The sequence below is a fragment of the Leptidea sinapis genome, chromosome 41 (assembly GCF_905404315.1).
Source record: "Leptidea sinapis chromosome 41, ilLepSina1.1, whole genome shotgun sequence".
NCBI lineage: Eukaryota > Metazoa > Arthropoda > Insecta > Lepidoptera > Pieridae > Leptidea > Leptidea sinapis.
In genome coordinates, this window is record NC_066305.1 from 4,361,610 (window position 1) to 4,379,089 (window position 17,480).

The 17,480-nt window shown below is 38.2% G+C and overlaps 1 protein-coding gene across 1 annotated transcript in view; it reads left to right on the forward strand.

The window, feature by feature from the left end:
* The first annotated feature begins 1,743 nt into the window (after positions 1-1,743).
* Positions 1,744-17,480, forward strand: part of LOC126976575 (pre-mRNA-splicing factor ATP-dependent RNA helicase PRP16) — a 95,214-nt gene continuing 79,477 nt past the window's right edge. The window contains exons 1-11 of the mRNA XM_050824963.1: positions 1,744-2,224; positions 3,353-3,613; positions 4,269-4,469; positions 7,685-7,779; positions 8,493-8,695; positions 9,381-9,479; positions 9,825-9,954; positions 10,592-10,681; positions 11,065-11,199; positions 12,078-12,230; positions 13,788-13,981. Coding sequence (XP_050680920.1) covers positions 1,893-2,224; positions 3,353-3,613; positions 4,269-4,469; positions 7,685-7,779; positions 8,493-8,695; positions 9,381-9,479; positions 9,825-9,954; positions 10,592-10,681; positions 11,065-11,199; positions 12,078-12,230; positions 13,788-13,981 — 1,893 coding nt within the window. The 5' untranslated portion in view covers positions 1,744-1,892. The remainder of the gene's footprint in view (positions 2,225-3,352; positions 3,614-4,268; positions 4,470-7,684; positions 7,780-8,492; positions 8,696-9,380; positions 9,480-9,824; positions 9,955-10,591; positions 10,682-11,064; positions 11,200-12,077; positions 12,231-13,787; positions 13,982-17,480) is intronic.

Below are 17,480 nucleotides of genomic sequence, written 5' to 3' on the forward strand. Positions count from 1 at the left end.
AAAGAAATTAACATCTTGAACAGTCATGAATATATTCTTGATAATGTAATGTATGTTCATAGGCACATAAGTGAATTTGCCATTAACTATCATAACCATAATGTTAACACCAGGAACAGACATAAGCTTATAATGCCTACTACTCGACTAAGTCGAGTTAGCAAGTCTTTTGTGGGGCGATGTATATGCTTTTACAACAGGATCCCAGAAAATGTTCAAAACAAAAGTATTACGTTATTCAAAAGAATTGTTAAAAAACGTTTGTGTGGTAAAGGTTGCTATAACATAAACGACTTTCTTAATGATACCACAGATGAGGAATGGAGCGACCGCCCTCAGGCTATTAAATAATAAGTTTAAATGTACAATGTTACTTTGTTACTTTGTAAATGTTACTTTAATTGTAAAACATATTTTTGATGAAAAAGAAAGCTCACTGAGTTTGTTGCGCCCATTCTTCTCAGGCCTGAGGCATTCATTTTGGAATGGGTGGTAGTTTTTTGACTTTCAATAAGTGATTCCACATCCTATTTTGAATAAAAATATTTGAATTTGAATAAGAATTGAGCACACTCTAATGCTTCGCATTACGAGTCGTGTGAAAAATAAAAGCTATATTTTAATAACAATTGTGAACCAAAATATATAGAATTTTGTTGATCAAAAAGGGCGGCATATCAGACTGGGCCTAGGGCGGCAAGTAGCATAATCCGCCACTGGCGTCGACATACCACCGGCACTCAACGGACTGAAATACACCACATATACAATCAATACACTTCAAAAATATTCACACTCTTGCATTCGCGTGATTTAATTTCTTGAAAGATTTTAAGGGTCACTTTCATGACACAATGACAAGACACTGTACCCTTTGTACGGCTTTTGATGGTACAATACGAGAGATCGACTAAATAACGCAAAAATAAATTATTTAATTAATTAATGGTAGATGCTCTTGGACACCACGGGTTATCCTGCCTAAAATCGGCAGGCCGAATCAGTCATCACGCCAGCATTAATGAAGTCATCCGCAGGGCATTTGCCGCTCTTAATATACCAGCTGTTTTAGAGCCAAATGGTATTACCCGCCGCGATGGCAAGCGTCCTGATGGAATGACGCTGGTGGCTTGGGCATGGGGAAGGGCGCTGGTGTGGGACGCTACTTGCGTTGACACTCTGGCTCCTTCTCATGTCCAAGTTACGTCAGTTGGTGCTGGGGCTGCTGCTTCGACTGCCGAATACAGCAAGCGTAGCAAATATGTTGGCCTCAGTGAGTCATACATCTTTGTGCCGTTTGGTGTCGAGACACTTGGCCCGTGGGGCCCAGAGGCGCGGAGAATGTTCAAAATACTATCTTCGCGCGTCAATAAGGCTACTGGAAACCCAAGCACTGGCAGCTATTTCGGTCAACGGATCAGCCTTGCTATCCAACGCGGTAATGCTGCCAGTATTCTTAGTACGCTTCCACCTAATGATAGTTTTAATTTTATGTAGTCGTATTATTGTAAATAGAGTTATAAGATTTGTTTTGTTTTTATAAAACTTAAATCATTTGTATAACATACAAAAAGTACAAAAATCAATCATATACAATCCCTTTCACATCTACTCATTAGTCATTCTATTTATATACTAAATCTTTCACCTTTTACAGGTTTTACTTGTTGTGAAACATGGCAGATGAGCTTGCGTCTTGTGCCAAGTGCCAAATCTATCAAATATTTAAAAAAAAACTGTGAACTGTGAAGTAAAATAAATATTGTAATCAGAAATAACTGTTTATTATGATTTACGAGCATTCTATTACTATCATAAGTATAATTTTATTAAAGAGGACTAATAATAACTAGAAAATAAGTGTAATAAATAGGCTAAGCTGCAGTTAGATCATGGAGGAGACTGATGAAAATCTACATCGATTAGAAGGCACTTCAGGCGATGCTCTTGGAGGATTAATAATTAAGAAAAGGGAGAATCCAGCTGAGTTTCAATTCGCTAAGCCTTCATTATTAGGCTTAGACAAGTTAGCGGCGACTAAACGAAAGCAAAATCGACTAATTTCATTTCAAACAGAGACTTACGAAGCCGATGATGTAGGGGAAAATAGCTATAATACTGCTCAAAAAGAACGTAAATATCGACGGCACAATGAAGAAACACCGACCTATACCGGTGGGCTCTCTGAAGAAGCTAGAAAACGTATGCTTGAACGGATGCAAAAGTAACAAAAAATTATTTTTAATCCCACTTAGTACAAAATCCATAGCAACAATTGGAACCCTGTTTAATTTATTTTTGTGACTGTCATTGGCATAGCTAGCAATTCTGTCTCTGTTAGGGGTAGCTTTCAAGCTGATCTCACTACTTATAAGCTGTGACAAACATAAGAATTGAGTTCTATAATATTAGTTTTGCATAAATGATTTACAAGAGAATTGCTATTGAATCTTAAATTAAATCAGATTAAAGTATAATTATTATTATCATTCATAATTCAATCATATATCTTGGCCATTCTAGGATGAAATTGTTTGTTATCTTTGCCTTTGCCTAAAGTCTTTGCAATTTCCGGCATTATATTCCTATAAATTTAAAGAATAACAAAAATGAGTGCATAATGTTTAGTTGACAAATAGTCTGTGTTATCCATATAGAATAATCTTCAAATAAATATTTAATTTCCAAATAATGTTATGTTTATGTTACTTTGAGAATTGGTGATGCTTTGTAATAAACCCTGCAGCAAAGCAAGTAAAAAATCTATAAGTAGAAAATCATGTGTCTCAAGTAGGAAGAGGCGGTGTGGTGGGAATCTGTGAATGTGTGTCAGGGATAACTATGTGCTTAAACAATTTGTTATGTTTTCAAAGTTACAAATTTGAAGCCACAACCTGACAGTTGAACAGAGCATACAAGATTTTATCAACAATATGTCACATGATCGGTTGGCTCAGTTGGAAACAGCCTCACACAGAATGTGAGAGGTAGCGATTTCAAGTCCTTCATTGTTCATAAAATGTTGTGTTCAGTTTTACTTGTGTAACTATGTGTTTGACTACAGAGCACTCAGGCCTAACACTTATGAGTAACAAATCACAATAGAAAATAAATTTTTCAATCTGTCTATAAATTATTTTTAAATAGGTCATTCTAATGTCATATATTTGTAAATGTCATTGTTTTCGGTTAAGTAAATAGTGTGATTTATACAAAGTAATTCTAGTAGATTTTCAGCTTACTTGGGCTTGTGCAATGTAAATACTTTGCCTGCAGAGAAACCATGATAAACCCAATATTTTGTAAAGATATTTACAAAATTACACATTAAGTATAAATTAAAATTTTTCAGGAAAGAAAAAATAAAAGAAAAAGGTGTGCATAATTCTACAGATGAAGAGAAAAAATCCAGATCTGATGATGATGCCTATATCGAGAAATACAGAAGGCGTGATAAGGACAGGAGATATGACAAAAGAGATAGAGATAGACGAGATAGAGACAGAAAATCTGATGAGAATGATAGAGACAGAAGCGATAGGAGAACTGACCGGGACAGTTCTAGGAGAAGTTACTATGAACCTCGTTTCAAGGATGAGCCAAGGACTCCAAGGTAATACATACAAGTATAAACTATAATTTTTTTTTTTTTCATTAATTTATCTTTTGAAATGGGTGATAAATTAGGTGTTCAATATATGTGATTAAATACTGGGGTGCGCCAGACCAGAGATGACAGCAATACTCCATGTGTGGCCGGACCTGCGCTTTGTAGAGTGCTAGAATGTGGGCCCGGCTGAAGTATTGCCTTGCTCTATTAATGACCCCCAGCTTCTTGGAAGCCAATTTAGCTTTGCCCTCCAGATGGCCATGGAATTGGCAATCACTCGAGATTTAGAGACCCAGTATTCCAATACTAGGCGAGGCTTTAAGGGAAGTGTTGTCGTAAAGTATTTGAATTGCAAATGCAGAGCTGATTGAATTCTTGGCAATCCAGGTCTCATTGAAATGTTCATTAATAATTAGCACTTCATTGTGTGTCTTCAATGACATTTAACACATGGAGTGTTCGGAAGAGCTTTTTGTCATATTCCTGCAGCCAAATTCCACCTTCACATACCATGCTACCAACTTGGATATCATCCATATCTATCATATTCCAATTTGACTACCACAGAGAATACATTTTTTGGGTTGTTTATTTGAGTCCTGTTTGTTTAACTAATAATATATTTTAATATTAATGCTTATTTTTAAATTTATTTCAGCATCAAAGCTTTAAAACCTACTGACAAGACAGCATGGGATGATGATGATGAGGATCCAAAAGCTATGCGAAAATCAAGTTGGGATTTCCCCACACCAAAGCCAAGAGAAACTGGTGATCGTTCTGATCGTAGTGATAGAAAACCATCTAGAGATTATAAGGGAAGGTTATATGAAGATACTCCGAGAGCCACACCTCATAAGTAAGTAATACATAAGTCTACATCTAAGTCTCGGCAATTTTGAGGGTAGGGGCCTGTCTACTCTCTGGCTCCGCGTAGATTTAGAGGACTGCGTCCGCATCTATGCGTGTGTCTACAGGTCCGATAGTGGTAACGCAGAAACGGATCACCTCATGGGCTGCGTTCAAGCGGCATTTGATGACGTGCTTGCTCAGATCCCCTCCGCTAAAATCGTAGTCTTGGGTGATTTCAACGGGCACAATGCCGAATAGCTTGCATCACGTACCACAGACTACGCAGGGCGATCTGTGCATAATTTTGCATTGGCGTATGGTCTGTCCCAATTGGTTGATTCGCCGACGCGGCTCCCGGATGTGGATAGCCACATGCCGTCCTTATTAGATCTTCTGCTGACTACACATCCCGATGGTTACCAGGTCTCTGTCGATGCCCCTCTCGGAACGTCCGACCATTGCCTGGTCAAGAGTGTAGTGCCTATCCGACGCCAACGTCGCAGACCACCAGCGACCCGCCGCGTTTGGCACTACAAGTCAGCAGATTGGGATAGGATGCGTTCCTTTTTTGCATCCTACCCTTGGGGCAGGGTTTGTTTCCCTTCGGATGATCCTAGTGCCTGCGCCGTAGCAGTAGCCGATGTGATACTGCAGGGCATGGATATTTTTATACCAAGCTCTGTAGTACCGATCGGTGGCAGATCACAGCCCTGGTTCGATGCGTCAGTTAAAGCAGCATCTGACTGCAAAAAACAGGCGTATCGAACTTGGGTTGCGGCGCTGGGCTCAAAGGAACTTCAACCAGCCGTCCATGCCGCCGTTGCACATGAGGAATGACACCCTGGCCCATACGGCAAAAGAGAAAGCCGATCTCCTGTGCACTCTTTTTGCCTCCAACTCGACTCTTGACGACAACGGAAAAACACCGCCGACCGTCCCGCGGTGTCAGAGCTCCATGCCTGAAGTACAGTTCCGACAGAAAACTGTTAGGCGAGCTCTGTTTTCGTTGGACGTCAGGAAGTCGAGCGGGCCGGATGGCATTTCTCCAATCGTGCTTAGAATGTGTGCCCCTGAGTTGACGCCGGTGCTAACGCGTTTATTCCGGCACTCTTATTCAAAAGGCGTAGTCCCTGATTCATGGAAGTCAGCCCTTGTCCATCCGATCCCAAAAAAAGGAGACAGTTCGGATCCGGCAAACTACAGGCCTATTGCTATTACCTCCCTACTCTCCAAAATCATGGAGAGCATAATTAACCGCCAGCTCTTGGTATACCTTGAGGGTCACCAGTTGATCAACGACCGGCAGTACGGCTTTCGCCATGGTCGGTCGACTGGCGATCTTCTGGTATACCTAACACATAGATGGGCGGCGGCTATTGAAAGCAAGGGGGAAGGCCTGGCAGTTGGTCTGGATATAGCGAAGGCCTTTGATCGTGTATGGCACAAGGCGCTCCTCGCAAAACTTCCATCATTTGGGCTTCCCGAGAGCTTATGCAAGTGGACCTCCAGCTTTCTCACTGGGCGCAGCATACAGGTCGTTATCGACGGTTATTGCTCGAATCCCAAGCCCGTGAACGCTGGAGTGCCCCAAGGCTGTGTGCTATCTCCCACGCTGTTTCTTCTGCATATCAATGATATGTTGGACACCGCCAACATGCATTGCTATGCAGACGACAGCACTGGTGATGCCGTATACACGGTCCATGCAGGTCTCTCTCGGGAAAACGTCGACCAGTGCCGGGAGGAACTTGTGTCTTCTATCGAGTTCTCTCTCGAGAAGGTCGCGGAATGGGGTAAGTATAACCTTGTCCAATTTAACCCCCAGAAGACTCAAGTTTGCGCGTTTACCACTAAAAAAACCCCATTTGCCGTATCACCGCCCTTCGAGAACACTTCCCTTAAAGCCTCGCCTAGTATCGGAATACTGGGTCTCGAAATCTCGAGCAATTGCCAATTCCGTGGCCATCTGGAGGGCAAAGCCAAACTGGCTTCAAATAAACTGGGCGTCATAAATAGAGCACGGCAATACTTCAAACCGGCCCACATTCTAGCGCTCTACAAAGCGCAGGTCCGGCCTCACATGGAGTATTGCTGTCATCTCTGGTCTGGCGCACCCCAGTATCAGCTCGATCCATTTGACCGCGTGCAACGCAGAGCAGCTCGAATTGTCGGGGACCCAGTACTCTGTGAACGGCTGGATCACTTGGCGTTGTTGCGTAGAGACGTCGCTTCATTGTGTGTCTTCTACCGCATTTATCACGGGGAGTGTTCCGAAGAGCTGTTCAACCTGATTCCTGCCGCCGAATTTCACCTTCGCACGACACCCCACAAGTTACGATATCATCCCCACCATCTGGATGTGTGGCGGTCCTCTACAGTGCGGTTTTCAAGGAGCTTTCTTCCTCGTACCATGAAGCTGTGGAATGAGCTTCCTTGTGCGGTGTTTCCGGGACGATACGACATGGGTACCTTCAAGAAAAGCGCGTACACCTTCCTTAAAGGCCGGCAACGCTCTTGTGATTCCTCTGGTGTTGCAGGAGAGTGTGGGCGGTGGTGATCACTTAACACCAGGTGACCCGTACGCTCGTTTGATAGTCATAAAAAAAAAAAAGTCAGATTCGTCCAAAATAGTATACCATACTACATGAAACACCAGCATTACTAACTGCAACATTCTTTGCATACATATTGAGTACCACTGACCACCACCCTTCCCCTGTGGTCCTTAAAGAGATTTGGATCCCCAATGATTCTATCATTGGTCACCCATCGCATTGCGGGAAGGGCACAGCACCACTTGCAACCACCTACAAGAGAGGTAACTCTTTTCAGTCCTTTTCTTCATTGCTCAAGGTGTGTCCACTCTGGTCAAGACATGTAACACTCCTGTGATTTTTCTGGTGTTGTGAGTAAAGTTTGAGTTGAGGTCCTCTTTCATATAAATAAGAAAAATGTGAATAATAGTGAGATTATTTGATCACCATGCCTTATAATTACTATAAGATTATAATATTATCACTTCTTCTTTCAATTGTTGTGTAAAGAGTCAGTAGTAATGCACAGAAGAAGGATTAACAATACAGGGCCCAACATAAAAGACATCAATTCTAATGTGCTTGTGATTTGATATGATATCATCCAATTTGGTTATTATTATTTGGGTATGTAAATACATAATACAATTATTTCTAAAACTATATAATATGTATATTAATATTTTAGATGGGTCAGTTCTAGACGTGGCTTAGATGTTGACGATCCTGAATGGCAGGAAGCGGAGAAGAAATTAGATAGAGCTTGGTATAATATGGGTGAAGGTAAGTTAATATCCTTATCACTTATTAAAATGGCATTAAAAACCTCTTGCTGCGCAATGCAGAATCAGGGGCACTAGTTTTAAAATCCCATGCTAGTGTAAAATTCAAATGCTGTCTAGGACATTCAATTGGCAACACATTTTAAGGACTAGATACTGAGAGAACTTCTTGAATTCATAACAAAACATACATAATAGGATAGTTTTTTAGAAAGCTTCAATGGGTAATATAAAATGCCAAAAATATTAAATTTCTCTTCCTGGGGCTCCCCAGTTCCTTCCATTTGACCACTTATGAGCTACCCTAACCATCAAATATCAAGATGTCTCTCATCAGCTTGATTCTTTGGGATTCTATAGAAATGTTGGATCTCTCTGCATCTTCAATCACTTCCTCATATTCAAATACAATATACAAAATTATTCATTGCACAGCCTCAATTTTTGAAGAAAAGTTTTTGCCTCACACAGTTTTTCGAAACTTCTAGCTTAGTCTCACTTTAAAGGCCAGTAACACATCTATTGATGTCTGCTATTGAAGATATTCAGCTGCCAGTGGGTTTTCACTTTCCATCACCTAGCCACTTGCCCAATTGAATATAAAATATTTGTAAAATATTTTTTTCCTAATCTGTGCCATAATCATTTGCCATATTGCTATCAGAAGTGATACTAGTTTGTCAGCGCAGAGGTTTATAAACAAATGACTAACAGGTGAAACAGATGAGTCGGATCCATTTGCTGGCACCTCATCAGAGTACATAGCAAAGAAGGAAGAGCAAATAGAGAAGAAGAGAAACAGGAAGGTCTCAGCTGCAAGACAGCAGATAGATAAGGACAATGAGCTGTGGGAGAGGAACAGAATGCTTACGAGTGGTGTCGTGCATTCTATCAATGTTAACAATGATCTGGATGAGGTATGTGTCTGCTACATTTTATATCTCCAAATATTTGTGACTATACATGTTGGGCATTATCAAATCTCAAATCTCTTATGGCGGCAATCTAAGATATAATGTGTATCACTCCTCCTATATCCTTTTAAATTTCAAATGTTGTAGAATATACATAAAAAGTTGGTATTTTATATTAAAAGTCTTAGTAACTAACTTAATATCCACAAATGTCATACCATCATGATGAACATTAACATTTGCATCAAAAATTGCTGATGTTTTAACAGTCGCAAATACCCTGTGGATGACATCATTGGTGTTGGATTAATTTAAGCTACCTTAATATATAGTTAGGTAGCCAGTGACAGGCTTTTTTGCATGAGATGCCAGAGATGGCTACCGTAGCGGTGCCTTTTTCTGCCATGAAGCAATAGTATCCAAGCACTATTGTGTTTCGGTTTGAAAAGCGCCTTAACTGGTGAATTAACTGGGCTAAATGACACTTAACATCTTATGTCTGAAAGTGACGAGCGAAATTGTGATGCCACACAAAACATAAGGTGCAACTTAGAATCCCGAGTGGCACCACATTGTAATGGGCATGACTTACTATCAAGTCACTTTCTCATAAAAAAGATACTAATTACATAGTTTTGTGTTATTTTTATTACATACAACAATTCAAATATTTGTATTATATCCACAGGAAAGCGTAGACCGCGTACACTTGCTTGTACACAATATAGTGCCACCGTTCCTGGATGGACGCATCGTATTTACAAAGCAACCAGAGCCTGTCATACCGGTAAATATTGCTATAAAACCTAAAAAGCCAAATAAATACCTTTATTTTGAAATTGTTTCCAAGATTCAATGAGTTTCACACTGATCAAATTTTTCAATATTAATTCCACAATGTTGGTGGTAGTATCCTTTAATTCCTGGCACTGTAGTGTATCTAGTAATATTATCTAGTATATTAGAAATGACATCAAAAAGAATTCTAAAAGAACAATTTTGAGAAAATAAATGCCTTTTTAGGCCTTTTTTGTAACAAAAGTGATAGTTTTCGGTTTCATTTACCCATTAGAATTTATAATTGGAAACGTGTAGACGTTAAGATTATTTGCATTAAAATGAAATACTTCAGGTGAAAGACCCCACATCTGACATGGCCTTAAACGCACGCAAAGGATCTGCGTTGGTAAAGGCATTCCGAGAACAGAAGGAGAGGAGGAAGGCGCAGAAGAAACATTGGAAGTTGGAGGGAACAAAAATAGGTGATTACTTCTGATAGCTTTTTCGATTAAGGGCATGCATTCAAAATAGTTTGAAGCGGTATACAAACTTGACTGCTTTCTTATCTGCTTTACTCCAATACCAGTCAAATCATATGCAAGCCAAAGTGTTAAGAAGTAATCTACATACGTATTTTTTTTCAGTAATGTATTTTTTAGTGACTTAAATTTAGTGGAATACCGAAAGGCTTTAGTATATCTAAATGGCATTTACAAACTCAGGACCTTGTAATGTTAAAAAATGTATTTAGAATAGGTGCCTTCTATATTTTTCTGCGTTGTATACATATATTTTAAAAATGATTTTATTTTTCATAAAAACCAAATCCAACTATTTCGTACAGTTCAACAATAGTCCAATCGACCTAATCGTTCAACGTGTTTTTATTATCTAACAATTTTTTTTTATTCTTATATTTCGTTTATTTTTACCCTACCCTCAATAAATATTTTGAAAAGAGTTTTATTTATTAAATGTAAGTCGCATTAAGTGAATTAAAATACATTTTATAACTTTAACAAACAAATATTATTTTATTCGATTCCGACTTCCTGTTTGTTCATCTTCATGAGGCAATTATACAGTATGATGTATTAATGTAAATTTAAACGTTTTCAGGTAATATCATGGGTGTGCAGAAGGAGCAGGAGGAGCTAGAAGATGGACCCACGAAGCAAGCCTACAAATATGCTGAACACTTAGATAATGGTAAATTAATAACAAGTTGTCGTATTTCTATATTGTAATGATTTTGATTCTTAAGTATATTCTCCGTAAGAGTTATTGTGCATCTATGTGTATTAAATACCTACACATAACTAACTGTAAAAGTTTATGAACGATGCGGGACTCGAGCCCGCGACCTGTCGCGTTCCATGCGAGTGCTTTTCCACTGAGCCAATCGTTCGAGTGGCATCTTTGATAAATCTTGTATGTCTTGTTCAACTCTCTGGTTGTTGCTTCATCTACAGGATCTACTTTACAGTTGATAACCTGCCTAACCCCAATTTTTGCATATTAGGAAAATATAACTAACCTTAGTATAAAATCGCCCATCTTTACTGATAGTATAGATACTACTACCCCCACAGAAACCGAACCGGAGTCAAAATCTGATTTCGTGAAGAAGAAGTCGATAACGGAGCAGCGCAGGTTCCTGCCTGTGTTTGCGGCGAGGGAGGAACTGATGCAGGTCATCAGGGAGAACAGCGTCATCATTATTGTTGGTAAGGCTTTAATGTAGGAAGTGAAGAAGATTGAGAATTGCCCATAAAAGTGACATTTTTAGTCCTAACGCACCACAAAAAGTGGTTTCGCGTACCGATACCGTAAATACAACACCAGTCTTTCACGCAAAAAGCACGTTATAACATAAAAAATAAGAATAATTAGAATGCCGATGAGCATGTAACGCCATCTTGTGGTAAATTAAGGCAAAATGGATAGCATTAAAATTTCTTTTTTTTTATGATAATAATTTAACATTTATGAATTTTATCGGACTATTTTAATTTTATCTGTAATTTAATTTAAATCAATGTAAACTCAATTATGTAATGTAATTTAAGTCATTGATTGTTTGTAGTTGTATGGGTCAAGTGCTTGAAATTAATTATTTATTATTATTCTCTCTATTACAATTTTATCTTATTTTCTACATTTATATATATTACATATTTATAAAAAACAATATTACAAATATAAATATAAAAAATAGAGTCCCGCCGGCGTTGGCTCACGACAATTCCGCCGGTGGTTAGGGCGACAGACTGAGGAACTTCCGCACGATGCGTGCCGTTCCCAAAACAGCAGCTTTCTGTAACTGACCCTTTATCCAGTTATTAAGTGAGAGCCTCTTGAGATGATGGTCGAGGCTCTTTGCTATAAGACCGTTAACGGAAACGACTATTGGGACAATTATTGTTGAATAACATCCCACATGTAAGTAACCTCATGTGCTAAGTCTATGTACTTCGACAATTTGTCTATTTCAGCTTTCACAAGGCTATCATCACACGGAACGGTGATATCAACAATTATTATTATTATGACTATGTTAAAAAACAACAGCAACCCATCATCATCACGTTGAACTTTTGTTCAGGTGAGACGGGCAGCGGGAAGACCACCCAACTGACGCAGTATCTTCACGAGGACGGGTACAGCCGCCTGGGCACCATCGGGTGCACGCAGCCGCGTCGTGTGGCCGCCATGTCGGTGGCCAAGCGGGTCGCGGACGAGATGGGCGTCCGACTTGGTAACTACTACTGTGTACATTCCATTCACAGACTTAATACAGTGCTTAAGTAGGCGTTACTTTGCGGAAATCCATAATTATACAAATGATTTGAGTTTTCTATAGTGTTAATTCCGCAAATATTTGTATTTAAACAATTCGACACGTGTTTCGCCTCTACACTAGGCATCCTCAGGACGTGTTGTCTCGCCAAAATCTGGCACGAGACTGAATCGTATGAGCCGGAAGCCGCTCTTTTCCAATTTAAACTTTATTTTAGGGTGGATCTTATTAATTTTACTGATGAAAGGTCGATTTGACGTTCGGTGCCTGTCCAACCAATTATTACGTCGTCAACGTATCTGTAATAAAACAGGATATGTGGGTCTCTCATCACGTAATTACACTAGTGTAGTGTAATGTAGTTTAGTTAAATTGGAATTCGAATCAAACCAATCTCTAATTTTTTTGGATTTAACATTAACAAGAGTAAATAATAAATTAGAATTCAAAATCTATAAGAAGCCGTCTTATACAGATATTGCTATTCCCGCCTCATCTTGCCACCCCGTACAACATAAACTAGCAGCCTTCCGCTGCTATGTTCACCGATAAATGTCAGTCCCACTGTTTTACTGTTTAACAAGACAAATGTCTAAATTATTGTTTGTAATAACACCGAAGATATTTAAATAGCCGTAGCATTAGTAGTAAAAATAGGAAAAGAACAATTGTTTGAAACTCATATAAACATTTGCGATTCTTGTCTGAGCAATGTTTGGGTAAGAATAAGCGAATATATCAATCTTCAACTACCCGCCCAAAGTGTACCTTAACAAAGTAAGAGGATGAGTTGAGACTCATCCTCTTAATCAAAGGTGAGCCTTTGATATAAGATTTTTTATTTTATGAAAATAAGGCACGAGACGAGCAGGACGTTCAGTTGATGGTTACTGATAAGCCTTGCCCATTGCAATGCAGTGCCACTCAGGATTCTTGAAAAACCCAAAAATTCTGAGCGGCACTACAAATGCACTCGTCACCTTGAGACATAAGATGTTAAGTCTCATTTGCCCAGTAATTTCACAAGCTACGGCGCCCCTCAGACCGAAATACAATAATGTTTACACATTACTGCTTCACGGCAGAAATAGGCGCCGTTGTGGTACCCATAATCCAGCCGGCATCCTGTGCAAAGGAGCGTCCTACTGTTAAAAATACATAAAAAAATAAAAAAAATTGATATAAAATAATACTATAGTATTAGAGCTCTGTACGAAAGTAACGATATTCTAAATACCTACAAAAGAAACTTGGAGACCTCTCGCATGGAATAATCAATGTGATTTCTCACTGCTTGCGATCAAGATTTGTTGTGTGAATTAGTTCTATCCTTAGATAATTAATACGTCTTGATAGAGCGTCTTGCTGCTTTCGTGTGAACTAATTAATAAAATCGTGAGTACTCTTAAACTGCTGATAAGTACAATACAATGTGCGACTTAAATACAAGATCGTACAGTCACAATCTATCTAGTCGTATACATTATCTAATCTTCTATCCTTATTACGGCACAGGCGAGGATGTCGGGTACGCAATTCGTTTTGAGGACTGCACATCGCCGCAGACCGTGATCAAGTACATGACTGACGGGATCCTGCTCCGCGAGGGTCTGCGAGAGCCCGACCTGGACAACTACTGCGCCATCATCATGGACGAAGCTCACGAGCGCTCCCTATCCACTGATATGCTGTTTGGTCTGCTCAGAGAGGTCAGTCGTGTGTATTACTCCAACTTCAAATATTAACTTAATAAGGGCGTACAGGGTTTGATTTTTATTGATCAACTGCCCCATGACATTCTATTTGAGCTGTTTTAAAAGATTATCAAAAGGCTTCAACTCTCTTTTTGAATGATATTCTTTACGTTCAAGGCTCAAAGTCAAGTAAACTTTATTCAATTAGGCTTAAACTAAGCGCTTTTGGATCGTCGCTATAAACATTTTTTTTAAATTACTGCATCAACAGTACAGTTCGGTCTAAGCTCGTGAGTAGAACGAGAACTCAACGGCCACTCTTTTCAATCAATAGAGTATTTTACAATGGCTGTAATATACAAAATAAATTAGTTTGTAAGATGCTACATCGAATATAATATGAATCGTGTTAGTTAAAAGCGTTTTAAAATAACAAATATTTCATAAAAAAATAATAAACTGTATAATTATAAATTATCCTATATTGGATGCATCAACCTTTAGAGCTTGAATTGGTTGTTTGTGTAAGGATGCTTCGTGAACCTGATGGTCGTGATTACAGTCATAATTGGAATCGCATCCAACATATATAATAATTATTAACTATAACAGGTCAAAATGGCACCACAATACTGGTCGAATTCAACCTATTTTTAAACCTTTAAAGCTTTTCATTTGCTTGTGATTATTTATTTAATGTTGAATCAATAAAAAATACAATTAATTTGTCTGATAGCTATTTAAACAACGGCTAATTTCCTTAATAGCACATTCGATCCAGATCTTCAGAATACAATCAGGCGTTTGTTTCGAGAACTTTCATTTAATAATATCTCTCCGAGTTCTTCTCATAAAACTTCATAAATGCTTATAACATAACATTACATACTATGAATTCTTCACCACCTGCCAACTGGCGTTGTAATATATTTTAATAGAACTATCTGATATCAACTTCGACATATTATTACTTTCTCGTTCCAAAACGTCGTAAATAATGTAATTTTTATTAATTTATTGAATAAATAAAGCCTCTAGACTGAGAGGGTAAGCTAAACAGGCTTGACTTAAGTTTACATTTTAAAACTTTCTTATATAAACATAAAAATCATAGAATTTCCTTAGAAACTCTGTACCAATTTAAGCAGTTAATAACTAACAGTTAAGTCATAAACAGACACCAACTACCCCATATTTGAACTCGTCCAGTGAACAAGCAAGTAGTACATTTAAAATACCCAATGCGACTTTGAAATGCATGTCTCGCATAAGATTGGTTTTAACCCGCGGAATATCAGTTTCATCGTCTCCACCATTCCGCGCGTTCATTCGGTATTTTCGCCCCAGTAGAGTTGGATAACTGAAAACACCACGCTAAATATCCATAGAGATTAAACCACACACTCAATGCTAGCATAGAGTGCTAAGATCAAACAGCATTTGGTATAGAAGTGGGTATCGTGGATATACTTTGTACAGTTTAAAATACATAAACCTAACAAATTTAGTTTGAGTTCGTTCCAACATGAATTTGTATTTGGCTTTATGTAGAGCTCATATTATAACTCTTTATAAATATACTTATTACCAATGCCTCAAGTATTTATATTTGTAAAATTTCTCACCTGTCTCATGACAAATCCAAAGCTCCTGTAAGATTTATTTCATTTTTCAAATAATTGTAAAAAATTTGTTACCTACTACGCGTTTATTCATATTGTAATAATAAAGTATTTTATTCACGTGTGTGAATCTATTGTTGAAAAAGAAATGTTGCTCAACTGAATGGAACCCTGTGAATCCGCCGCCCTTGACAGACTCATCTTTACTGAGTAGACGAAGCTTTTTTTATATGAATGAATATTACACCGAAAATAATTCTTGAACCCAGATGGTTCAATCGTTGCAACCCTGAGTAATGAAATGGTTTAACGTGACAATTTTGATAAAAGTTACTATCAAGGTATTTTTAAGATAAAGGAATTGTTTATAATGAGTGACAACTTTGTATCATTGTGGAATGTTTGGGTTAGATTACAGATGGTGAAGGAGGTAAGTTTTTAAACCTGCAAATTTATGTTCGCATTTAAATTAGAAGCGGTTGTGCCAAAACACCATTTGTAATGGAATGGAATTGAAGAGGAGCACCAGCGTAGGTACTGGCCACTCAGGCCACGTGTTTCAAATAGTGTTAAGTTTATATTAATTACTTTTTATTCGTAACACTCAGCACGAAGTCATATTTACTACTGTGCCAGATATATTTCCTCCTTGAAAAAATGTTCACGAATGCCGCAACAATTCTGTTTCTTGAAACGCCTTACAACTCTTAGATGACACCTTGGTCACGATCTTGTGTTTCTTCAGGTGTAGCAAGTGTGTATGGATAGCGGTCATTCCTCACCATCCAGTGACCTATACGAATGCTTATTATCCCCTTGTTCAATTAAAACGAACATTGGATAAAATGTTTGCCAAAATATGTGGTACCTATTATATTTATTTATTTTATATTAATGCATTCTTAGATTAAGGATTGGTCTCTGTTGCGCTCCAACTAGATATACAGCAGGCGTAGTCGCAAAGTGTGGTAATTAATACTACGCCCGAGTGGCCATACTCGAGCCAGTCTCGAACAATGTGTGGCGTTGACGTGCCACATACTTTGCTAATATTTGAAACTAAAATGCCGGTTTGCGTGGTAAAATTTTGTAAAAATAATACTACAAGAAATAAGAGACACTGGGATCACATATCATCAGTAAGTATTTCGTATTTCATTATTAATTTCAATTTAAAATAACACAAAGCTTATATCAGATACAATATTTGAAAGATGCAAAGCACACAAGCATCTAATAGCTGCCGTAATAAAAAAGCTATTGTTCTTAGGTAGTACTGTATCTAGTTTGAGTGCAGCGGTGATCAATCCTTTATCCAAGGCATACGACCTATTACACAGACATAGATCCAAGTAGACAACGCAAATCCCTCCGTCTGTATGAAAACCAAGCGTGCCCTTTTTTTTGTACCTACTGTGACGTCGTTAAAAATGCCAGTGCATTTCGAGCCTAACGTTTAGCCACTCACCTCATCATTAGTTAACGTTTTCAGTACATCAATAGTCGGTATTGCTTATTACTAAAATCGGCAATGTATTATAAATCATAAAAAAAATAAATAAAAAAAAAACCTTCAAAGGAAGAGCATTGCTCCTCTTTTTATCACGCGAAGAACATACACCCGCGGCATCTATTTGGATCCATGTGTGTGACTTATCTATTCTATAAAAATGAATTGCTGTTCGTCAGTCTCGCTAAAACTCGAGAACGGCTGGACCGATTTGGCTAATTTTGGTCTTGGATTATTTGTAGAAGTCCAGAGCAGGTTTAAAAGGTGAATAAATAGGAAAATGCTGCTAAATTAAATAAAAACAACAATTTTGTTTTTCCTTTGATGTGTCCATACATAATTTCTATGAGAGAATTTATTGACGCACGGTTTGACAGTTCTG